Source organism: Xiphophorus maculatus, chromosome 5 (genome assembly GCF_002775205.1).
Source record: "Xiphophorus maculatus strain JP 163 A chromosome 5, X_maculatus-5.0-male, whole genome shotgun sequence".
Classification (NCBI taxonomy): Eukaryota; Metazoa; Chordata; class Actinopteri; order Cyprinodontiformes; family Poeciliidae; genus Xiphophorus; species Xiphophorus maculatus.
Window position 1 is genome coordinate 7,172,813 of NC_036447.1, and position 27,013 is coordinate 7,199,825.

Consider the following 27,013-nt stretch of genomic DNA (forward strand, 5'->3'; position numbering starts at 1 on the left):
ATTTTGAAGCAAAGCATTTGGTAGCTGCACATTTTCAGGAGGTAGTGATAACTAAAAAGAAGATACTGATTTGAAGTACAACTACCCTCTTTTTTAAAGCAATCGATCGGCTAATCATAATGATAAACGGGTTTAAGATGGTGGATTAGTACAGTTTTACTTGTTCTAGTTATATCACTGTACTGAAATAAAGTGCAGCTGATCATTTTGTACAAAGACAAAAGCAGAGTGAGAGGGCTTTTTAAACATAAAGCTCATTCTTTAAGCTCTTTGTGACTGAATTTGAATATGTCAGTGACTGTACTCTAAAATTAGAGCACAGCAACTGAATCTGCAACGTTTACCGAATACATTTGTCGAACTGTCAGAACCTTTCGCCGTGACTTCAGATCTCTTCAGAGGAAAATATCCTGAGTTGTGAAACAGGAAGTGGAAAGAAAACATTATCCTTAAAGTCTAAACATCAGCTTTTCTGCAGCTAATCAGTCAAGATGGAGTGAGAGGTAGCTTAGCTAACAAATCCCTACTGAAAACAGGCTAATACAAAAACTAATTGTTATGAAAAGTAGACTTTTATTTACTTTAGAAACTGAGTTTGAAATGACAATATTCCCCGATACTGTGCACAACTCTAATCAGATTATCTTGATCAGATACTTTGAGTAAAAATACCTGCAAACAAAGTTCTAACAAAACCTTGGCAACAAAATTGAGAATGTGACACAAAGATTATATTGTAAATATAAAAATCCCTACTATATAAGCTGTAATTTTAAGTTAACATGCTTAATGTTCAGAATATGATTAAATACTAACAATTATTTTACTAATCAATTATTCTATCCATTATTCTGACAATTAATAGGATTAAGTAATTAGCACATTCTGCAGATTTTTTTAACTACTTAAGCTTATTTTATACCATATTAGAAATGCATCAAAAGAACATTAAAATGTTCTAATACATATATATATATATATATATATATATATATATATATATATATATATATATATATATATATATATATATATATATATATATATATATACAGTATATATATATATATATACTGTATATATATAAAGCACAGTTTTGGCCTAATTGCTGCTCTTACTGTGTTGTTCTTTCAGCAATTGGCTTTTTGTGGGTCTATATTTGTAATTGATTATTTACAATTAATCAATTACAAATTAGTTGACAATCATTTCAATAATCGATTAATCCTGATTAATAATGATTAATGATGATTAATGCAATTAATTGCCTCAGCCTTATTACATGTGTTCAGTCAGTTGACTGGCAGTGCACAGCAACATATGAGAGTAAGTTATTTAACTTCCCTTTGGGATTAATTAAGTATTTCTTCATTTTAATTTGTTACTTCAAGTTCCAAACAGCCAAAAAAAAAAGCCCAGATATTCTAATACTTTCTGCAGCTTGTTATTGGAACGACTTCAGCTGTAGCTACTTGGAAACCTCAACTTTTTTATAACGATGCAGATAAAGAGTCAATGTCTACTGGAAACAAAGAACAAAAACACTATGATGAGCCTAAATGTTGTAGTTTATAGAAAACATAAAACGGCTCACTGTAAACAGCAAAAAAAACAACAACTAGTCATCCACATATTGTTATGATGATGCAGAGAGGTTTCCAGAGAGTTTTTACTGCTTTCTCATTTACAACTGAATACAGGGATTTTGGCTGAGGTTCAGAAAAAAATGTTAAACCGAATCGTTTGAAAAACTGCGTTTTGACTCCCAACCCCATCACACTCGACCAACGACATCTTTAGAAAAGAAGAGACGAGGCAAAGCTGCAAGCACTGATCAGCCTGAGACGCTTACAAATGGCAACATGATGAAATACAGGGTAACATCTATGCACACACACACCCACACACCCATACACACACACACACACAGCAGAAACAATGCTGGCATACTGTTGGAAAACTGCAGAAAAGCCAAAGCATGCAACTCAAACAGACCCTTGCTCAGTGATTTGAGAACAATGCCAGAATATGTTCCCTTCGCATTGACCTCAGGAGCACAGGAATGAGGAAATGAAGATCTGCCTGGCAGTTGTGAGAAGCCACTTGGAAAACTGGTATTTGGCTCATAAAGCATGCCAGCTACCAACCCACTGCAACACAAACAGTCGCCGGACGCATAAAGTGAAGTCTGAACTCAATAAGGAGTATAATGATCCCCGCAAAACTACGAACGTTAAGAGACATACCTCTCTAGCACGGAGAAGAGGCGATTCAACCCGCAAAGTGCTGCAGGTTTGTGGAAGAGTTAGTGCCGTGTGCATATTCATGCCAGCGGTCTTGCTTGTGCACACAACACGACCGGCTTAAATGCCAGTTTAAACTGCTTCCTTCTCTACTTAGGAAAAACATGACAAATGTCTCCACAACTCAGGTATCAGGAATCCCGTTAGTAATCACATAAAACGTAAAATTATGGCACAAAAAAACACACAAAGGAGTTCAGCAACATGTTAAGATGCTTTTTTAGTAAAATAAAATCTCAGATTTTAGGGCTGCTACAAACTATTGTTCTAAAAATCAATTATTCTACAGATTATTCTGACGATTAATCAAATAAAAAGCTTGCAGATTTTCCATTTAACCACTGAAGTCTTTTTATACAATATTAGAAATACATTAAAATATGGAAGTAAACAAGTAATTCAATTCCATCAACAATCAATTAATCGTTTCTGCCCTACACTCATGTTCCTTCCTGACTCTTCTGTGTTTCTGTTCAGACTAGGGCTGGACAATAAATACATTTTATTGATTAATCAAATGTTTGTTTTTATTTTTGGAAAATCTGGATTTTTTTTTTCACCAATGCATTTCTTATTTAGTTCAAAGTTCAGAGTGATGTCAGCACACCAAAAAGATATCATCCTATTTGACCAAAGTCTTTTACAGTTTCTATTTATTTGGACTTTGAATTTAGGTCAACTCTGAATTCAAAGGGTCAAGCTAAGATTTCTTCTTTTAATAAAAATAAAGTCATGATGTTGCAAAAATATAGTTGTAGGAACACGAGAATAAAGCCAGAAATTTTATTTTTGGTATTTTATGAAAAGTACCAAAAGGTTAATTACTCGAGCTTTTTAATAATTAAAACTACTTTTTTTTTTTTTAAGACAGTCTTCTGGTAGAATGGCGTCTTTATTCTGCTAATATTATGACTATATTCTCTTAATTAAACAAATATTCTTGTTTCAGGTACAAATATTCTGTTGTCCAACTTGCAGAAAAGAAAGTAAAAGTAAAAAACACTTTTCAAAATATCTTCTGTCATTTGTAATTTCTTTTTTAGAAAAAAAGCAAGAAAAAAAATTAAAATGGTTGGAAAAAATCAGAGATTTTCTTTTTAATCCATATTGCTCAGCATTATTTCAGGCTCCTGCTGAGTTACGAAGCAGGTATTGCTGCAACTACTGGCTTCATTTTGCAAGTGTTGGCTCAACATCGGACTCGGTCCAAAGGTCCCACAGCTAATAAACCCACTCTGACAGGTGGATTTTACAGCAGCACCACAGGGAAACCAAACAGAAGCCATTAAGCTCCAAACACCGTAAGTTTCAAACCAGCAACTACCATCACTGTAAAGATGGACCGAAGATTTGTTTTGTTCTTTGTAAACAAGAATCCGCCAGCAAACAAAATGCCCTGAGCACTGCAGGGTTTGTGACCAGATATATATTCACAAGGCAAACAAGAGTGCTAACATTTACAGTGTGGAGCGACACGGCTCATATGGTGCAGTTCATGCATGACGGCGGCCATTTTGTCCTTTATGTCTGTCTATGGAGGGGGGCTACACTGTTTCAGAGGGAGGTAGGAGTAAAAACACCAGCTTTAAAGTAAAACAGAACATGTTTACCACAACCTAAGACATAACTGACTATCGGGCTGAAACCATTAATTGGATTCATTGTGATTAATCGATTATTGAGATAATCGTCAACTAATTTAGTAACTGATTAATTGCTAACTGGAGCATACAAACTCAAAAACAGAACAAATTACTGAAAGAACAATGCAGTAAGAGCAGTAATTTAGCCCAAAATTGTACAAAAAAGTTAAAAATTAAATGTATATACGTGTGTCTGGAATGCACAATTCAATTCAAACAAACATGGGACAGAAATCTAGAATAAGATCAGAGCTCCTGCTTGGAATTTGACTTCAGTTAATCAATCAAGTTTGTTTGTTTTGCCCGTTTCAGCAACGAGGCAGTTCAAAATGCTTCACATCACAAAAACACACAAATGTAATGTTAGCAAAATGGAAAAAATGTAACTTCAGGCTTTTCTTCGTCCACTAATCAATCCACACATCCATCTATGTTTCTATTCATGCCTATCATCAATTTGTTTTCACATTCATATGTCCATCCATTCAATAATCCATCCATCTTTCATTCCTACTTATAAATGTTGAATTTTTGCCCATACTGTATATGTTTTTACTCTTTATTCTGTTTTTATGTACATATTACACTTGTGTGAGTCTGTTTGCTGTTATTGTCTGACACTTTGCTGCTCAGAAATTTCCCCAAAGTGGAACAATAAAGGATATGTCAATTCTACTTTACTTCTTTGACTTTACAGGTTGTGATTTAACAGTTTTCACATAAAAAGCCTGAGGAAATTTGAGGCTTAAGACTTTGGAAAGTCTGTAAAATATGCAGAAATCCTGAAAGATGTAGAAAGATGGTAGTTTTTAACATCTATATTTAAACTGGAGCATTTTAATACTTTCTGTCAATATTAGAGTGCCCAGAGATTATACTGAAGTAAGAGTAGAACTTCTTGTTTTAACTTTAACAAGATAAAGTTAAACAAGAAATTACTCGTTAGAGTAAAAAAAAAAGTTTTTTTTAAAAAGCTGCTCAAGTACTGAAAAAATAAATAATGTAACATTTAAAAATGACATCAGATGGACCAAAATACAAAGTTATGTGGAAATTTTGGTATTTTAAAGTCCAAAATGAAAATAATTCACACAGATAATATTATTCTTAAGTAGCGAAATCAGGCATAAGAAACATTTTTCCAAATCAATTTCTTTCACTATGAAACTTACAAAACTTTAACAAAAACTGCAAATATGTGTCTATGGATGAATTTTTGAAGTTAAAACAGGCTTGTTCTTCACAGTGGGAGAAATTTTACTCAAGTAAGAGTAACGATACTTCATAATGAAACTACTTAAGTAAAAGTAAAAAGTACAGCATAGTAAAAATACTCGTACAAGAAGATTTTGCCCAAAAAGTTACCCAAGAAAATCAATCATTTAAATCAATCATTTCTTAATTAGTATTTAATTTAATTCAGCAAAACTTAAGATACAGAAACATGTTTATGAGTTTCTAGGTAGCATTGATAACATATATATAAACAACTACTAACTTGTTTTTTTCTTTAAATAATGGCATTTTTTATGCACTAAGCACAACCTGTCTGCAAACCTAGCGGTAAATTTAGATTATGAGGAAGAATCAAAATTCAGTCGCTGGAATAAAGAATCAATCATAACTCAAGCATGATCCTGAACCACGGATGGCTGCGCACGAAATAAGACGAGCAGCAGCAGATTCAGAGAGGCTGGGATGGAACACCATGGCCGAAAGCTGCGATGAGGAGGCGGGGAAGCGAACCGGGGAGACACCGTGCGGTCTGTCAGTCAATCTGGGAAACCCGTTTAAACCCAAATTAAAGCTTTAAAAAAATCAATCAGGACACCAATCAAACCACAGATGTGCGTCTGAGTTCTCCATTTCTGTCGTAATTGCATGAATGAATGCAAAAAAGGAAAAGTAGGTTAAATAAACGACCCCCGCCTCCGTCAGTGTCCTTGGAGCTCCGTTTCCCACGGAGGGATGGAAGTGGCTCTCTGTCCGTTCAGAGCGCATCTTCTGAACGGACCCCGATCGGATGCAAAAACATTTCTATGAGGGGAAACAAATTGGGTTTAAGGGGTGGAGATCGGGTGCCGGTTGGTGGGCTATCTGGTCTGGAACACGCGGTTGTGTCCGCGCAGCTGGATGAAACTGCAGCGGGGAGGGAGCTCTGGTGGCCGGCGGAGAACATCCAGAAACGCACAGCCTCTCTTCCACTGTACACACACACGCTGCCCCAATAACCCTCTTTATGCATATTCAGTTTTTTTTTTTTTTAAAAAAGATAAAAATGAGCGAATATGTTCTCACCAGCAGCTGCTGCTGCGCTCCGCGGCGCGGAGAGACGATCCGGCAGTCATCCTTTCAGCGCACAGACAACAATAAAAAATGGGGCGCAGCTGGCAGTGCCACCGGATGTCCGATATTAATGAGGATGAGAATCAAACCTCCGCGTTTTTAACTCCCCCGGCCGCCATCAAGCGTTGGGTTTTTAACCAATCTGCCTCACACTTTTGCAAAACCTTGAAAAACACAGTCTAATCGCTGTTTATATCCACCTGCAGCTGCGTTTCCCGATAGTAGCTGGTCAAAACAAGTTGGACTCGGTGTGAAATGTTGCTTTAAAATCCGAACCGACTCATGGCTCCGTGATGCGCAGGGAGGATTTTGAATAGAAAGTGCGTTCCTACTATCATCAGAGAGAGCGATTTCCTCTTTAAATCATTCATGTTTAAATGCTGCGCTGCTGCCCTGCAGCTATAACGGTCTTGAGTTTGAACCTGGGGTTATTCTCCATGTTCTCCCTGTGTATGTATGTGTTCTCTCAGGGTACTCCTACTTCCTCATGAGGTTAACTGGTTTCTCTAAATTGGTCCTTCTTAGGTACTGTGTGTTTGTGGTTAACCCTTCCTCTAACCCAATGACAGTTGGCATAAAAAGTGGGTATGCACCATAGGGGTGCTGCACTAGAGGGGGCGCCAAGATATGGGGGGAAATTCTTGCTAGCTAGCAGTTCCTGTATTTGGCAGCTATCTGTGCATGTGCAAATGATATTATCAGTGTATGGCAGTAGTTTCCTTTGTTTTTGAAAACCAGAACATTCAATTGACCTATTAGCCTATCCAATAAAAACGTGATACTCCCAAAGGGGGGAAAGAATTTACATCCATGATCAGCAGTTTTGTTTCGAAAGATTATCAATTAAATCAATCAATTTCATTTATATAGCACATTTGAGCATTGTGAAAACATAACAAACAGATCATATAGTCAACAGTTGTAAAAAAAAATATTAAGAGACATTAAATCCTGTAAAGTGCAATCATCAATACACATCAAATATGTTGGTCAAATTTCCGTTTATTGTGGTACAAAAGCAGCTATGAACAAGGTGCGTTTTAAATTTAAATTTAAGTTAGCTCTGTGTTTCATCTGTTTTGCAGTTTTCTGGAAGTTTTTCCAGATTTGAGGTGCATAGCACACAAAATCTACACTCTGAAAGTTCTGGTGCTCTTATGGCTCAAAGGCCAAGCTGCTTATTTCACCTTGAACAAATATATTTATGAAAAGTAGCTAAACACCATGTTCTAACTGGAAGGTCATATTTTAATACAGCCTCATTTGTTCTCTCCTTAATGTGAATTAAAATCCTTGAGTTAAACTTTTGTTCAACTACTTTTTTTTGTTGTTGCTTGTATCAAACATACAGCATAACGATGCTTTACCTTCGCGGAGGTAAACCCCGTCCGAGTTGCCAGGCTCCTGAAGACCGTGGGTAAAATGTCTGCCACGGCCTCTCCAGATGATCCCACCCCGCACCATCCGCGGAGGGGAGACGGGGATCGCGATCAGACGGCAGCTGCGACCGCTAAAGCCTCAGAAATCCCCTTCCTCCTACGGCCACATGCAGGAAGTTGGTTCGCAGCCGGACAGAGCTGGCCTACATCGCGGATAAACAGGACAGGAAAGACGGTTGTAGGACCGTGTAACACCCCCCTCTCCTCCCTAATTCACCCCACCTCCTCCTGTTTCTCCCTCTCTTTCATTGGTGCAGATAAAAGCCTGTCGTTTTATAGACGACAGTCTGGGGAGAATAAAGACTCACCTATTTAATACAGCTTTAATTAAAACAAAACAAAAAAAAAATGTTCCCACTCGCTGTACTTGCAGGGAGCCCACTGCGTGTTTGACTTGCTGTCGCCCGTTTACTCACCAAACAAATCGCAAAGTGACTTTCTGCTGCAGTTCCGCGATTTAAAACACACTTTATATCCAAACAGAGAATGAGAAATAAACATAAGGAGGGCGTGGGGCTGTCACTGTTAGGAACTGACGCAGCAGCAGCAGCAGCTGCTGCCCGGGCTGGAGGCAGCGCCGCGTTTCGGGCTGCGGCGGACCGGGGAAGCGATAGGAAGGAGCGGAGCGACTGACCTGCTAGCAGCTGGAAGGGTGTCAGCTGTAAAAACAGCTGCAGTCCTCCGCGTCTCTCCGGCCTGACCCAAGTTTACAATAAATACTTTATGTCGAGCGTCAAAACAAGACGTTGGAAGCGCTAAACTTCCGGGAGAGATGTCAAAATAAAAGTCTCGAAGCGCGTTACTGTTAGGTTAACGAGGCAGTTAAGTAATTATGTGCATTTTAGTTGTTGTAAAAATGCAATGATATGAGGGCGAGTAAAATATATATATTTGTTCGCTTTTATTTTGTTTAAGAAAAAAATAAAGAGATACAACAGTGGCGACCCCAAGCGGGGGGCATAGGAGGGCCATGATCCCTTCTTGAAAAATGTTGGCCTCTCCACTGGCCCTGAGATTTATGTTCAGGTCATAGAAAGGCATACAGAGTAACTAATTCAATAAAGACATAAATATAAAACCTAATAAATAAATCCTGATAAATAAATAAATCTGTGAAATTTATTAAAGGGATAATATCATATATTTTCTAGGTATATAGTCCCATTTAGCACAAATAAGTAATAATGTGAACTTCAGTTATAAAAAAAATATAAGGCTGGGAGGGTGAGAAAAAATTAAGAGTTGTTTTGTTTTTATTTTGGGGGGAAAAAATCAAAGGATACAACAGTGGCACCCCCAAGAAGGAGCCCTGAGTGGCCATGACCCCCGTCTTGAAAAATGTTGGCCACTCCATTGGTCCCGCCTCCCCCACCAAATTCATGTTCAGGCCATATTAAGGCATACAGAATCATGTTCCTCAAGACATAAATGTATATAATATAAGTCTATAAAATTAGAAATGTATTAAATGGGCAGTATTATGTACTTTCTAGGCATAAAGTGCCATTTTACAGCACAATCAAGCAACTTCAGTTGTTATAAAAATTCTGTACATCAAATAAGACTTTAAAAATGATTTTGTAATTCTACACTTTGAAATTGGGCCTCTGTCTCTTTAAAAACCGCTGTTCTTACTGGAACTCTGACTTCAGGAAGTCATCACAACATCGCTCCTCCATTAACCCTTTAACAGCGATTTTACCAGTGTTGCACTGAGAGTTAGCTAATATACTGAGCTCTACTAGGTATTTGCTTATTGCTGCTGGCAGGTCTGAAGGAGTTGAGTCATATGAACTACACTTACCAGGTAATTTTAGGTTAGTTTCTATTGCAAATATCTTGGTACACGTGAAATAGGACAAACCTGATTCAAAGGAACTTTTCAGCAAGATATAGGAACTTGTTTTAAGTTAATGATCCATTAATACTGATGAAAAATACTTCAATTGGAAGATTATTTCACTAATTACAGGACATTTTTTTTATGTTATAAGTGAAATACTCTGCCAATGGAGCAAGTACTTGAACAAATGCAGGCTTAACACACTTTTAATTTCATTATAAACTTTTTAATTTCATTATAAACTTTTTAATTTCATTATAAACTGTTCCTGCCTGTGTTTTAGGTTTATTGGTTACGTTATGATTTTTTTTAAAGAAGATGTATCCCAACTTTTAATAATTTTAGAACATAGTTGTGAATTTTTGAGTTGCTTTTTAAGTCAAAACAGACTTGGGAAACTGTAATCCTGCAGTTTTATACATAATTATAAGTTATATATTTAATTTTAAATTGCGTCAAACTTTAACCTGAATCAGTGAATGAATTAATAAATGACGTCTCCGTTACCATGGCATTGATCAAAGCTCAAAGATTTTTTGTTCTTTTTTTGTCATGAACGCATGAAACTCAACTTCCGGTTTCAGCGATTCACTGGTTCTAACTTGACTTCCAACTCGGCCCGTGAAAACGGATATGGTTTACATCTACGACACGGAATCGTCACGAGGGCGGGGTCACACGACCCGTGTTTGAGGACACCGAGAGCGGCGAGGCTGCGAACCCGGTGACCTCAGCCGGGCCCGGGGCTGCTTCCGAGCCCGGTCCCGCCGGAACTACTTCACCTCCAGACCCGCGTCGTGTTCACAAGAGCAGCAGAGGCGGCAGGCATAACAACAACTAATCTAACAAGTGTTTGCGGGTAACTTTTTTGAGGGTTTTATGAAAAATTAAGAGTTTGTCCTTCATCCCAAAGAAATCCAGGATGGGAAATAAATTATTCTAAAAGAAATATTTGCTCTGAATGATGAGCTGTGTGACCAGAGGTGGGTAGAGTACCCAAAACTTGTACTCAACTACTTCAACACATTTTTACTCAAGTAAAAGTAAACAGTAGCCATCAAAGAAATTACTCAAATAAGAGTAAAAAAAAAAGTATTTGGTAAAAAGGCTCCTCAAGTACTGAGTGACTGATCAAAAAATAAACTCAAAAAATACAAAGTTATGTGAAAAGTTTGATATTTTAATTGACAAAATGACAAAAATTCATGTAGATTACATAATTACAAAGTAACCAAACCAGGCAAAAGAATTCAAATAAGTTTCTTTGAATGTAAAACTTACAAAACTTTAACAAAACCTGCTGACATGTATTTATGTGGTGATTTGTTTAAGTTAAAACTTGATTCAATAAAGTTACTCAAAGTGGCTGGAGTATCTCTAATTTTACTCAAGTAGAGAAATAAAATTACTTATGTAAAAGTACAAATTGTAGCATAGTAAAAATACTCCTAAAGTAATGTTTTTTCAAAAAATGTACCCAAGTAAATGTAATTAGTTAATTATCTTAAATTACTATTTAATTTAAACTTAAGATGCAGCAACATTTTTATGCGCTTCTGTTTAAAATAGTATTGATAACATATTTTTACTCAAGTGAAAGTAAAAAGTAGCCTTCCAAGAAATTATTCAAGAAAGAGAAACAAATATTTGGTAAGAACTTTTTATAAATATAACTGGTGACTTTTCAGTCATTTTATATTAAAAATGACATCATCAGACGGACCAACATATAAAGCTAAATGAAAATTTTGGTATTTTAAGGATCAAAATGACAATAATTCATAGAAGCAACAACAAATAAAATCAGGTAAACATGTGGCAACATGATTAAAAATAAACGTTTTGACATGCAAAATGAAATGGATGGAGTAAAATTTACACTGCAGCGGAGCGTGGTGGCAGCATCATGCTGTTGGAAAACTGATGGGAAAATAAAACTGAACTCTGAGCGATCATGGAAGAAAACCGGTCAGAGTCTGCAGAGGACATCTGTTAATTTCTAAACCTCAATCCAACTTACAAGCAGCAACACGACAACAAAGACCAGGAAGCAACTGAACCAGAACTATTAACAGTAGATACCAGCGAAGCAAGACAAAAAGCTAATTACAGAGACTCAGGAAGATCCGGAGAGATGAATCACACTGAATGAACAGCAGCTGCAAGGAATGAAAGACCAAAGAGCGAAAGAAAATAGAGGGAAATATCTCCCTATACACTGCAAAAACACAAATAAAAATTATCTGCATATATTTGAGTGTACTAGAAATAAGACAAAACAAACTTGGAAGTAACGTTTCAGCAGTTTGTTTTAAGCCAATAATTCCTTATTACTGATGAAAAAATCTTAGTTCCACTAGCAAATTATTTAACTTATAACATGGGAAAAATGGCTTATTATTAGTGGAACAAATAAATATATTTAAAATCAATTTAAAGAAATTATTAACTATATCTTAAAAGTTACTTGTAAGTTTGTTTTGTCTTATTTCAAGTGAGCTGATAACATTTGCAGTAGAAACTAGACAACAACAAAAAATACTTGGTAGGATTTTTTTTTTTTGCAGTGAAACATGAAAGCAGGAATCAGTTAAAACATTTGCACCAGAAAGTAAAACCTGTAAATTAAATTACTGGGTTGTGCTTTTTGGAATTTTTCAGATAATTTTTTATAGCGCTTTTTAAAATAGTCTTCTTCTGGTTATATTTTTCTTTAGATAATTTACTGCTTTTTCTTGTTGTTGTTTATCTGGGATTTTTTAAGCGCTTTGATCAGCTCTGGTTTTTAAACATAAGCTTTATAAATAAAGGTAATTTGATCATGACTGGCCTGTAATGCAGGGAGACACAACTTGTTTTTCTGAGTCGTTGCACATCATGAGAAAGACTTAAAAGTGAATACCAAGACCTCGCTAACGAGTTTTATCTGTACTGATTAGTGAAAACGACAGTTGATCATGGAAAAAACAGCAATAACCCAAAACATTCTGTTGCAACAGACACACAGAAATCAAATCATGTTTTTCTGGGATAGAGTCTTTATCAGGCGTCTTTACATGCAGCCACCCAATCCTCATTCTGATATGCACTAGCATTCATTTATCTAGTTTATTTTTTAACATATTTGGAATCAAGAAAGGAGAAGAGGTTGTATTTTATTTTTATTTAGGTACATCACCTCTTGAAACAAGTTCTGCATTACTTGATGTTGTTTATTAATATAAAAAATATTGTTAAAGTGAAATAAGTGGGTTGTGTGTAGCTATTAATTTGCATTACAAAGGAATTTGTTTATCAATGCATGAACAAAAAGACAGAAAATGGACTAAAGCTTGTAACTGCAGCCTTGTATGATGAGATGTTCCCCATATAAGGTATAGCCGGTGTTATATAGGTCAGCTCATATGGCTGCTTGCATAAAGATTGTTAAATCTTGATGCATTCTCAGAGGAAAGTGGGTTGGCAGGGTGGGAGGGCACATTAAGACCCCATTCTCTGAATAATTCTAGGTTGTTAGTGTTTATGTGACTGTTACTGGAGACCCATATGTCCAGAACCAGGCTGTTAGGAAGCAGAATTATGTGGTGTCCTTATTATTGTATTGTTTAAAGGGGCGGTATTAAGTATTTTTCAGGCACAGATTGCAATTTTAAAGCTCAACAAGCAGCAGTAGACTGAAAAATTCACAGTGGAGGAAGGAAAGATATCGCAGGTCATTTATATCAATTACCTGTATAACAACAGATAATAAATTGTTTAATTATCTGTAGCACCACCACTATTACCTATGTTATCACTCATCTATACAATTACTACTATATTGGCATTGTACTGTACCATAGTTTAAGTTTTTCTTATACATTATTTTACTAAGGAAATATCGCAGCTTCTTTTTAAATAATTACATTTATACATTTTAAACTTGTACATATGTTTTAATTTGTTTTACTTTTGTGTGTTGCAGATTTCTGCCCAGATTTCTTGAAAATGAAATCTAGAGCTCAATGGGGTTTTACCTGGTTAAAAAATAAAATAATAATAAAAACATAAAAATACATGATGTATAACTCAGATGTTTAATTCATGTTTTTCATTATGAGTTGTTTATTGCAATTTTGTTCTTTGCCCCTTTTGCAGGGTTAAACAAAGACTATCATTGAGGTAACTTTATTACCTTCAGTTGTTATAAAAATGCTGTATATATCAAACATGACTTAAAACAAATTTGACTTTGCAATTTAAAATTGAAATTGGGCCTCTGTCTCTTTAAGAAGCTTCTACTCTGACAGCTTCAAGGAGGAGCTTCTTTGAAATATTCGACTCTTTTTGAGAGAAAGAGCTTAGGCCCCTCCCATATCTCCCATAGTAACCCTGTGGTTGCTATGGGAGCAGCCCCGTGGTTGCTATGGGAGAGTCAAGAATTCCTCAAACATGAAGAATCAAAGCAGCACTCCGTGTATGTTTTTGAAGGAATAACCTTAAAACATGATATAAAGCTAAAAAAGTCAATTTTACATAAGATCCCCTCCAGCTTTCCCTTTAATTCATCAGCTGAACAGTTTCTGATGTTCTTAAAGCGCCTGTATGAGGAGACATTTTGAAAACGAAATAGATTTCAGAGACCAGTTAGTGAGAATCCATTAAAAAAAAACATTCATTGCATTCTGTTCAGTCTTTGACACCCAGCTCCTTCTGCCAAAATAAATCGCTTTACAAGCTTTTTAATTCCTAAATGGGACTGGAGGAACGGGGATTCATATTTTCATAAAGTGCTGCAGCTTCTCTCTATAAAAATTACTGCACCTCAGATACGAGCTGAATAAACAGAGTGAATCATTTCTGCGTTTTATTTGTATCATGTAGAAAAATCTGGACAAATTAGTCAACCTTGTTCTTGAACCTCAAGGTAATTTAACCAAACTACAGCATTAAAACAAGCAATCCAACGTCAACAGACACAAAACAGGAATGTTACTTTTTCTTTTATTTAAATCCTAAAAATAATTGATACGTAGACAAAATAGACATATAATTTTTTTATTATTGCTTCCTTGAAGGACAAAATGTAAACTTTTTGAAAATGCTTTTTCAAACATCAAATGTCTCAAATCAACTTATTTCCATTACACTGCAAAAACAAAAAATCTCACCAAGTGTTTTTAGTCTAGTTTCTAGTGAAAATATCTTACTTAACTTGAAATAAGAAAAAACTAACTTATAAGTAAACCTTCAAAACGCTTTAGGAGCTTGTTGTAAATTCATTTCCTAATTTTGATGAAAATGTACTTGTTTTATTGGCAGATTATTTCACTTATGACAAAAAGTTTTGCTTGTTACAAATAAAATAATCTGCCAATGCAACTAGTACTTTTTTGTCAATATTACGGAATAATTTATTTAAAACAAGCTTGCTTGAAAAGTTACTTGCAAGCAAAACATAAAAAGTAAATTTTTAAAATTTTTGTTGTTGCATCATTGAAGAATAAATTTTAAACCTCTACAAATCAAATCTTTAATACCACAGTATAAAACCTACCAAACTCAAACATGTCTGCATACACTTATATGTTCATTTGGTTGTAAATTAAATTATTTTACACTTTGTCATTTCTTTCACAGCATTTGTTCATTTAGTTTTCTTCTGTTTAGCTTTTTCCCCTTTAGATAATTCATTGTTTTTGTTGTTTATCTTGTATTTTTGTAAGCGCTTTGGTCAACTCTAGTTGTTTTAAATAAGCTTTATAAATAATCTGATCATGACTTTGGTCTGTAATGCAGGATGATACATGTTGTTTTAAGGGTTTTGTTATTGCATCCTTGAAGGATAAAATTTTAACTTTTTGAAACTACTTTTTAAAACATTGAATATCACGAATCATAAAAACAGCTGTTATTAGCTTGGAAAAGACATTATTTAAATTTTTGTTATTGCATCCTTGAAGGATATATTTTGAAACTATTTTATAAAACATTGAGGGTCGCAGATCAACTTGTTTCCATTATAAAAGCAGCTCTTATTAGCTGGAAAAACACATTTTTTAAAGTTTCTGTTATTGCATCCTTGAAGAATATATTTTGAAACTACTTTATGAAACCTTGAGAGTCACAGATCAACTTGTTTTCATATAAAAGCAGCTGTTATTAGAAGGAAAAACTAGAAAAACTGTAATATAATGACTCAATTGTACGAGACAAAATTCTTTATTGGGCTATTTCACCAACAATGCCACCAATTGACTTCACAATAACACAAGGCTACATACATATCATACATATCCCATTTCCATCAACATTTAGATTTGCGATTTGTTGGATTTTAGTTGCCATGGAGACTCTTAGCACATGATAAAAATCTATCTCTTTTTGATACTGCCAGGAGCATTTAACAGCTGAGTAGTGGGCAGTCATCACCAAAGCTGGAGAGAAGCATCGGAAAAGGAAGAAATCCCACATAGTTGACAAATGGTTAGGGTCCATTCGCTGTCAGAGCGCTTGGAGGGATTTCGCTGAAGTCTTGGCTGTTCCCTCTGTCAGTTCAGCGAGTTTAGCTGGGTGAGAACGATGCCATTTGGTCTCCTGTGATTCACCGACAATGAAAATGTGACTCTGTCCGTCTGTATGCAAACTGTTGGGTGATGAGTGGGGTTGGGAACGTAATGAGAAGAGAAGAGAGACAAAGTCCCCCCCAAAAAATTAAGCCAGAGCCGCTTTGTCACTTTCAACAAAACGATGTCCTTCGAGCAAATGAGACGCCGCTTTATGAGATCTGCTGGAGCGAAACTAAAAACTAACAAATGCATCTTTACAGGAGTAAAAGGGCAGCTTCCCTTATGTCCTTTTTTCATGCATGCCACATTATAGTCACCTATTAACTCGTTGTACGTGTGCAACCACCACCACAGCTACAGCAAAGGGCTGGGGCAAAGATACAACGCAATTTGGTCTTTCTAAAAAGTAGCTGTATTTTGATTTGGTTTCTTTTTGGCTGAAGCAAAGTGGTTTTGGAGAGGCGGACGGGGAGGGACGTGGCAGCGAGGGAGGGAGGGGTGTTTGAGACCGGGACATGGGGAGTGGAGGCGGGACACGTAGCTGTGGTCGTGGTTGGCAGATGACACGCTTAAAGCTTCAACAGGAGGCAGGTGAATCCAAAAAATGTTCAACAGGTCAGAGGAACGGAGGTAAAATGAAGAGAAAGGGAAGAATGTGGACAGATCAGGCTTGATGCCCCCTCCAGGGGGCGCTGTGGCATAAATATGCATTCAATAAGATAAATTTAGGTCTGCAGCTAACAATTATTTTAGTTTTCATTTAATCCATTGATTGTTCTAACAATTAATCAAATTAAGAAATTGGCACTTTCTGTAGATTTGTTATTGAATCCTTTTCTAATATTAGAAATACATTAAAAAATGCAAATAAGGAATTTATTTTTTTAAGTAAGAAAATAAACATGTTACTGTCTAAAATGCAACAAAAGCATTCCTTTAGTGTATGCTTGATTATTTGTAAGAAAAGATGCATCTGGAGCTAAAAAATACTGTTAACATCTCAGCCTTTTCCTCTTCTTGAGAGTCTTGAGAAAACGGAGCATCTTCAGTCAGAGGTGTCTTCAGATTCGCTGTACTACAGACTGCTACAAGAGATCTTCCTGATAACAGCCATCACCATCTACAATAACTCTTGAAGAATCTGAATTAATGAGCTACAACATTATTTAATTTCCCTTTGGGATTAATTAAGTATTTTTTTAATTGAATTTGAATTTAAATTGAACTGACTTACCAATATAGTGTACGGCTGATTATTTTTTTAATTAATTGATTAAAAATTGGGTAACAAAAGGTGTTTAATAGGAGATTTGTTTTGCAGAATTCGAACTAGATGAAGCTAGAAATATGCCACTTAAGGAGTTTTGGGTAAAACATCTTCAATAAAATATTTTTTTGTAAAATGTATATATTTTTTGTACAGTTTTTAACTGCTCTGACTGTTGCTCTTTCAGCAAATGGCCTTTTTTGAGTCTCAAAGCTTGATGATTAATCAATTACTAAATTAGTTGATTTCAATAATTAGTTCAAAATTGTTTCGGCCGTATGATGAATGCTCCTAAAGAGTGCGCCAATAAATTAATGCTACTACAGTATTTTACCCGTCACTGCATTGTTAAACTGGCAGATTATGACTCACGGCTGGAGAAACTTTCATTATTGGTGCCGTTCATCTCCAATATTAAACATCACACCTTAGCAACACCAGCACCGACCCGATACCTCTGACACACACATATCTGCATTTCATTTCACTGGCGCAGGAAGGAGAAAAACACTCTGGGATTCCTGTGTAGCAAACACAGTCTGATCACCACACAAGCCAGGCTGCAGTGACTTTTTCTTAAAAATGTGAAAAATCCACTTCATGAATGCCACAGCTAGATCTCAGTGCCACTTAACACAAACTAAGGATAACAAATTTACACAACTTCCAGTCAAATATTGGAAATATATTGAAGGTTTAGTTAAAGGTCCATGACACAGCATATCTCCATGAGGCCTGAGAAAGAGCACAACGCTATGCTCTGAAAAAAGGCTGATTAGAAGCCAATTTTAAAACTCCAGACTTGTCTAGCTTCCTGCACGAAATAGCTGTGCAAACAGTAGTTTGTGTGTGTAATGGAATAATTGGCAGAGATTTAGCTTGGTAGCATTTCTACTTATGTTCTCTGCTGTTGTTTGTGTTGTTATTGTTGATTTAAACAGCCATGTTATCTGCACAGAAAGAGGGAACTGCCTACTTCCTGGACCAACACCTGGAATGGGATTCACACCAGCCCTGTTTAGTTCGCTTTAATTGAACTCTAGTTTGTTTGCCTGGACAGTCCAGTTCGTTTGGGAAGGTGTGACTGTGCAATCAAACTCTGACACGGACAAAAAAAAAGCGAACTGTGATTCAGACCAAAAAAAAAACAAAAACTCTGGTCCGCCAAAAAACTTGGGTCTCGGTTTGGTTGAAGTGAATTCTGGTGAGGTTTGAATCCATATGTGCACACCAAGTGGACCAAAGACTGCTCCAAAAGCAGGAAGCAGACTAAAGTATGGGGATTTCTGGGAAAATACAACCTAAACAAACAAGCAAGTCCAGCGCTAGTGGGAGAAATAGCTCATGGTCTTTTACCAAAAACAAAAGAGGAACTCTACAACAATTAAAATCTCATTCGTGTTTACATTTCATAAAGAAGTGAAGTTGCATTCATATGTTTTCATGTTGTTTCCTTCAGTAGTTCTTAGGGCAGCGCCACCACAGGTGAGGAGGGGAACAGGTTTTTCAAAGACAGTGCAGTGTGAAAGCAAACCACACCAGCTGAAAAAATAACGAATGTTGCAATTTTGGTCCAGAATTGAACCGAGTGTGCCTGACTATCAGCTGTGAAAACACCCCTAAAGTGGCATTTTTGGGTCATTAAATAAAAACTTCTTATTCAGAATAAAATCACAAGAGATAAAGTCTATGTAACCTCATACTAAAAGTTTTTAAAAATTGCCAAAACCAATCAATTAATCCACCATAACTTAAATGAGAAAACTAGCAGAAACTGCTAAGACCAGATGGCAAACTGCAGACCAACAAGCAGCAAATTCTCCACAACCATGTCTCTGCAGTAGAACCAGACGTTTGTCTTTCCGTAGGCAGGAAATAAGCGTAGCGCTTAATCAAAGGAATCCAAGAGGATAAGGGCTGAATTGGGCGGTGAGGTCACCATGGCAACGTGGACCTCCATGGTGTGGAGCACGGAAAAGAATGTGGGAGGAAGTTTTCGTTTTGAAAATGGAGGGAATCGCTCTCTGCTCGCAGTTTTTGGGAGACTCTTGCGTCAGCAGTTACAAACTCTGCATGCTCACCCCGACTCAAACACACACACACACACACACACACACACACACACACACACACACACACACACACACACACACACACACTAAGAGTTACATCACAGATAATACCAGTTATATAACAAGACCCAATGGACTCTGTGTTGATTACTACAAGCTCACATAAGTGTCCTTGTCCCGAAATAAATACACACTGAAATGCAGGTTTGCCCGACGAGAGAGCAAAACACAATCCAAAATGCAAACAAATGCAAAACTAAAAGATTGCACATTTTCAAAAGGTAAAAATCTAATGTGTTTTCGTTTTAGTCTGAGCACAGCACAAAAAAGAAAAACACATTATCTCTGCTTAATTTTTAGAATACACATCCTATAATATTCTTCAAATCTTAGAGCCCAGAGGCTGCAGTGTAATCTAAATATCCTCCAAGTTTATAGAGAAAGCTCATGTTAATTTTCGAGTTGCAAAATGCTTAAAGTCAAGATTTGTATGAATCTTATAATGTTGCAGACCAAGACGTGAGGCTGTGCTGGGAATCAGAAGTGATGGTGAAATTAAGTCCAGCAGATCAGCAGGTGGGAATTACAAGAGGCGTCACGTCACGGAGTCCTGGAAGAAAGAGACAAAAAGGTGTCAAAATGAGCGACAACATGAAAATAACATCATTCTTACAGAAACTAGTACTAATTATTAATTTAGGATAATTAACTATTAATTAACTAATAATTAATAACTATTACTATTAGTTAATCATTAATAATAATAATTCATGTTAATTATTATAATATTAATAATCAATATAGTAATATTATTATTATTAAAAATATTAATAATCTGAAAAAAGTAGAGATTTTTGTTCAAAATCTCTACTTTCAATTTCTCGAATCTTTTCTGGTTTGTTGGTGTGAAAAGTGCAAGTTACAAAAATGAGACTACTAAATACAAAAAAAGAGAAAGTGTTAACTGTCAACTATTAGCCGGAGGAGCTAATCTGCACTAGGGCCGGACAATAAATCAAAAACAATATCTCAATAGAGACATGATCAATATCAATAGATAATATGTCTGATAGTCTTGTCAATAATTTAGCTGAGCTCCCATCCAGAACCGCACTGCGTTCTGGGGGATTACGGCAGAGGAAAGACTTTAGATGCTAAATCTGTCACGGCCAGCTAAACTAGGTTGGTGGAATCAATCTACTAACTCACTCACTGACTCTTTGGTTACCTAGCAACAACTTGTTGAGTAACTGGCGCAGCAGTAGTTTAAGGTTTTTTCCTCATAACTGCTTAACAATAAAAAACAATGGTGTGGAGTAAAAAACTGTGGATAAAACAGAAAAGGTCATGTCACTAATTGACAGTATTTCAGATATTTAAAACAAAACACGAATCAATAATTATCGATATGGACTAATACAAAACATTTATGTCGTGACATGTTTTTCAGCCATATCGTCCAGCCGTAATATGTGTATAAGATATATTAAACCAAACCAAATATATGGGTTTGTAATATATTTCCTTTCAGTGTGAAATATACAGTTTAAGACTCTTAATTTGAAGTGAGAAAGGAAGTAGTGTGCTTCTTGAGTTGCCGGTTGAGCATGTGGTTGTTTTCTAAATTACAATAAAAAGCTGGTGGACCCAGACCAAGTGTTGCTGCTGCTGAGACCGAGATCACATGTTGCCCATTGGACTCACCTGGTTTACTCCCAGTAGTACTGCAGATACCATATAGTTTCATTCTTCAGCTGAGGACCAAACAGTGGGTTGGCCTGGGCCAAAATGGCTATTAACCAACTGAGAAAAGAAAGAGAGATCATCAGCGTAATGTAGTATTCAAAATGTTTTTGTTTCCAAACCAGAGTCCAATTGTATAATGAATGATAGGATAAACATTTTATGCTACCAATGAGTTTGATGGTAAAGTTTCCTTCTATGGTGCAAAAAGTGGGGGACAAAAAGGTGGTCACTTCAGCCTGCAACAACTTCAGAAAGAGCGCCAAGCTAACAATTAACATCTTAACTTTCTATTATTGGTTTTTATTTTCATGTAAATTATGTGCTACATTTATGAGTAGCTTGATCTGCTATTGGTATATGCAAAGAGAGGTTCAACCAAGTACTAAGTGAATAGAAATTATACTTTTCAGAAGCCTGACATTTCATCTTAAATTATGGGGTGGTGGGTTGTTAATTTTTTATATTATTCAAATTTTCGGAGAAAATGAATTTTGGGCTTCCTTAATCTGTTATCCATAATCATCAAAATTACAAGAAATAAAGGAGTGAAATATATTTCACCCAGTAGTAATGAATCTATATAATATGCAAGTTTTACTTTCTGAAATTAGTGATAAAACTAATTTCAGAAAGTTTTACCACTGAATATTGTGGTACCACTTTTTCACAATATTCAGTTATTTTTTCTATATAAATATAGAAATATAATATCAGGTATTATTAGATCAGGAAATTAATTTTTTTTCTTCATATGTTAAGATATAAAAGCCCATTCCTCTTGCTGGGGATGTTTATGCAATTCGGTGGAGCAAAAGTAATCTTGCTAGTACAGACAGACCTTATTCTCATTATTTAAACTTCATCCATGTAACTTAATAACCAATAAAAATTTTTTTTACCTTGGCTGGCAGGATTTTTAAGTCCCTTGAACTTAGAAAAAACATCTGTTTTATTATTTTATGCAATTACAGCGTCACAAACCCAGAAACCATATTAACTTCATGTTAACTTTCTAACTGTAATGTCTACTTTACTCCAAGAGGTGGCGTGCTCATCTGTAGGTATAGGAGAATTAGGTGATGCGACATTGAATCTTACAAGACCACTCTAGACCTACAGCTGTTACAATGACGATGGTAAAACACAACAATTTTATTTATATACATGGAAATATTAGAAAACGTTTTATTTTTAATCAATACAGGGTTTAGCGTTAGCCACATTCATCCTCTGTTGGTCCCATGATTTCTGCTCCATACTGAGATGGTTTGGATGGTTAATGATTTGTTAGACCCATCAGATCATTAAACACAGTGGAAACACTTTCTTTCACATTTTCTTTCACATTAAGCTTTTTTCCCCCCCATTAACTGACATTATGTCATTTAGAAAACCTTTGAATTCAGCAGCAGATGCTCACCGGACGCTAATGCCCCAAATGCTAAAGGTCACAGAGTAATGAAAGCAAAGGTGAGAAAGAGCGGAAAGAAAAAAAAACAGACATATCACAACTTACCTTGTTATTACAATATTTTCCAAAATGATTACCATCTGGGGATGCAAGTTATCGATTAATGAGTTTAGCTAAAGTTAACTGATTTTATCAATCGACTAATGATTAACTGAAAAGCTGCCATTTTCTTAAAAACCTGAGTTTTCTTTTGTATTAATAGGTGCCGTCATTCCACAACATGAAGGACATTTTTCATAATATGCTGAACTAAAAAAAACCTCATTAATATTATTTTGTGTTAGCTGTATTTAATACTGACTGAATAAACAGAAAGTTGTGGTTTTCTTGCATTATTAAACTCAGACATACTTATAAAAAAATAAAACAGAAATCTCTCAGGTTGCCAAATATAAAAATAATGGATGAAAAGTATAAAATATGTGGACAAAAGTCATTTCACATGAACAGAGAGGTGTTGATAAAAGCCCCTGATTATTGGCATCATGTTTTTAATCCACCATGTTACAATTATTATACAAAATACCGTCAGCTTTGTAGCATATCAATAATCTTTGAATGAGAACTTGATGTTGCGCTGCATGCAGTACGGCTGAATGAGAGCTAACAAGGGGAAACTTACGGAGCATCTAGTGTTTATATTTCAAAACCGCATAAAGTGCATTTTGCATCCTACACTGAACTCTGTCTGGATCGTTTCTCCTTCCCGTTCTAGTATGACTCCATCTTTAGTTCAATATAATCAACTGACTCTGGTTCAGGGTGCCCAGCAGCGCCCTCTGCTGGATGGCAGCCAGATTACATAACTAAAATAAAAGGTCTAAGCGATTATTAGTTAATAGATTGGAGCGAAATGTAATCAAATAAACCATTAAACAACCGTTAATCAGAAGTCCATTGACTGTTTGCGTCTCTATCACCATTGCAATATTTTCTAATACCTTACAGCACATGTGTCAAACTCAAGCCCCGGGGGCCCCAGGGGCCACATCTGGCCCACCATAGCTTTTTATGTGGCCCTCTAAACTCCAAATTACATCAAGAAATCCTTCCAGCTTTTCACAAATCTGCAAAATTCACACAAAATCAACAAATCTAAATTTTTTTCTTATTTTACTGCAAATTTTCTCAAAAATTGTTAAAAAATATTGATTTTAAGTAACTGCTGCCTCAGCCTTACTTGATGGGAAGTTATAGTCCATAGCTGATATGGCAGCAAGCGATAAAAAGTCACATTTAACATCATACGTTGGCGCAAATGCCATAACATTTTTTAAAATGGCACCACAATCTTGATTGCAAAAATACCACTAAAACAGGTTTTATCAATATATTCTGGCACAACCAGCCCTTTAAGAAGAGTCAGACATTTGATATGGCCCGAACTGAAAATGAGTTTGACACGCCTGCCTTACAGCATTTAACTAAACTCCCCACAAGAGACATGTGGAAGATCTGCACCATCTTGATGCAGATGCTGAATGATCTGATCTTCCTCAGAAATTACAGTCAGCTCTGTCTGTCCTCATGGACGGCTTCGCCAGCCCAGTTTGTTGTCCACAGAGGTATTTATATTCCTCCCCTACGTCCTCTGGATTATTTCTCATGATGTTAGTAATCCAAAGACGTCTCTGTTGTTTTGCTCACATTCAACATGATCTAATGTTCCCACATCATGTCACATTTCATTCACCATCCTTTGGCTTGCAGGGTTATTTTTCTTATTTTATCCAAGTAAAGCTAAAACTATTTTAAACCAATTGTCTTTATTTAGACTGTACGAACCCACATGCACCTGCTGTTTTCTTCACGCTACAGAGCTCCCTCTAGTGGCGGAAAGATAAGATTGCAAGCAGCTCATATTCATTGGCCAAATGGTTTGAAGTGAACCAAATGTTTTGTTGATTTTAACATTTTTATTTTTTCCTATCTTTGACATACTAAAAAGAAATTAAAACTAAAAGTTTAAGTGGAATGTATCCTGAATGATTGTGACCTTCTTGCAACTATCAACATTTTGTTGACTTCTTTTTCTCTCCTTTTGCTTTCTGGGAAGGGAGCCGTGGGGCTCTGAGTTTTTTGGAGATACTTGACCACAACTCCGAAATGTAGATATTCTACTTGTTTAGACATTTTCTAACTTTAGACTTACGATAAGGTAAGTCAAGATTATTGTATAACGCATGTCAGTAATAAGGCAGTTCAAAGTGCTTCACACCTGATTATGAAACAGCAATAAATTACATTTTGTCAAATGCTATCATCAAAATAATCAAACAAATGTAATAATCAAATATACTGATCAGTGTTCCAGTTATTATGAATCAAAGGCAACTCTAGCAGGCAGGTTTTTAGCTTTGATTTAACTACGCTACCATAGTTGGCCATTCAAAATTAGGTCAAATTTAGCCAATTAAGCTCTTTGGAAAACATTAATGAACATCAGACCACTCAGCATATTTGTGTCCCTGTGTAAGCTTTTGGCTGTCATGCCTGATCATGTATATAAAAGTGATGTTTTAAAAAATATATATAACAACACAAATGATTAAATCAGAGCCCAGTAAACTCTCAAGAACAAAACATTTGTACTCACAACAAGTAGCAGCAGACGGCTGTGAGGATGAGGCTGGTGACGATCACGCTGTAAAAAAATAAAAACATGAACTTCATGCTTCTTTCCAGCATTATTAATAAATGTGTTGCAGGCAGATTTAATATTACAAGCATTTATTATACATCATCACTTCTGAACCAAACCAATTATGTCATAAAATGATTAACAAATTGATGAAACTTTATAACGATAAAGTATATAAGCTGAAACTGTGGATTAATTTTTGTTTATAAAAACATATTTCTATGGAAGCCTTTTTCAGCCACTCTGATAAAAAATATCTCTCATTATATTGAGATACTATTTCAATATAGGGATAGATATTATTTTCTCAACAGCTACACCTAGTGTTTTAGAGAGGAACTGCAGCAAGGGTGACTTGTCTCATGTAGCGGAATTAGCGCTACTATATGGAGGATCAAACCTGCCATCATTAAGAAGAAATACATAATTTTACTTATGGCAGGATTGGTTCTCCATACAATAGGTGGTACACAAAAATCACTTCATCTGAATTTTTTTCAGATGAAACTGAATTTTTGTCAAAGTGAATGAAATGGTAAACATTTTCAAACACTAGTTAGTTTTGACCAAAACAATCCAGCAAACATCCAAAACAATAAAATAAAAAATTCCCTAGAAAATTATTTAAGCCTCACCAGAAAAGAACAAAACCTGACAGAAAAGTTGTCAAGTCATTTGAGAACAGCTGAAAATAATTCTCACAATCTGAGAATTGAAGAATTTTTGTAACATATTTCCAGAAACACATCAAACAATTAATGCAAAATTGAATGAATAAGTGTGTAAACTTATGCAACTGAAAAAAAATTAATCTCGTTTTATTTATTTATTTATAAATTTATCTAACAGCTTTGTGCAAAACAGGTCGCATTAAATGTATAACATTTATTTGGAATATTGTTGTCATGGTGTTAATATTTTAAACAAACAAAAAAGATAGGTATTTAAACACACTTTTGATAGTCAGCTTAAATAAATGAAACTCCAACAGGAAGCAGTAATAAATGAATGTTTTCATTAATGTTGGCATGATTTGACCGCTGAACGCAGAGATGACGGTGCTGGGACAGTGTGTGTGTGTGTGTGTGTGTGTGTGTGTGTGTGTGTGTGTGTGTGTGTGTGTGTGTGTGTGTGTGTGTGTGTGTGTGTGTGTGGATGCAGGGATGATGACGCCAGGCCTCTTATCACCATTCAAGCAAAACTCTCATTCATTTCTAAACACACTAACACAGCAAAATCACATTTTCTGGAAAAAACTATTTTGATAAAACGACTGCAGGCGTCCTAGTGTTTAAAATTAAAGATAATTTATTGTAGGATGCAGCCAATTGGAGAAGCCACCTACCCGCGGTTGGGTCCTTTCGGCACTAAAAATGGAGCCACGACCCCCACCAGCGCCCACAGCGTGGTGAAGCAGATCATCGGTAGGGCCAGAGAGTGAGAAGCCATGGCTGCAGTCGGGAAAAGCCGCACAAATGGGGAAATATTATCGGTTTGTCTTCGAAAAGAAGCGCATCAATGGCTACAGTCAGTCCGTTGCAATGCTCCCGCCCACTCCCGGTGAAGTGGCGTGTGATTGGTCCAAAGCCCAAAGACGGCTGTGTTTGATTGGTGGAGCTCGCTGCCTTTCAGTATTACAGCAGATGGCGTTAACTAGAGCTCTGCTCCCAAAGATTAATATTGTTTGTGTTATT

The 27,013-nt window shown here is 35.9% G+C and overlaps 2 protein-coding genes across 7 annotated transcripts in view; both read right to left on the reverse strand.

The window, feature by feature from the left end:
• LOC111608665 (CREB3 regulatory factor-like) overlaps positions 1-8,590 on the reverse strand; it is a 37,174-nt gene extending 28,584 nt beyond the window's left edge. For 2 of the 6 annotated variants that reach the window (XM_023334250.1, XM_023334245.1), the window contains exons 1-2: positions 8,366-8,590; positions 7,660-7,874 (exon numbers count right to left, since the gene is read on the reverse strand). The gene's annotated coding sequence lies outside the window, so the exon portion shown is untranslated. The other 4 variants (XM_023334246.1, XM_023334247.1, XM_023334248.1 and 1 more) reach the window with 4 other exon arrangements.
• Positions 8,591-18,886: 10,296 nt separating this feature from the next.
• Positions 18,887-26,873, reverse strand: LOC102231567 (V-type proton ATPase subunit e 2-like). Its single transcript, XM_005797465.2, has 4 exons — positions 26,665-26,873; positions 25,275-25,322; positions 21,166-21,264; positions 18,887-20,071 (listed from the first exon to the last, which is right to left on the reverse strand). Exons 1-3 carry the CDS (start codon positions 26,766-26,768, stop codon positions 21,171-21,173), a joined length of 246 nt encoding a protein of 81 aa, XP_005797522.1. The 5' UTR covers positions 26,769-26,873; the 3' UTR covers positions 18,887-20,071; positions 21,166-21,170.
• Positions 26,874-27,013: the final 140 nt, after the last annotated feature.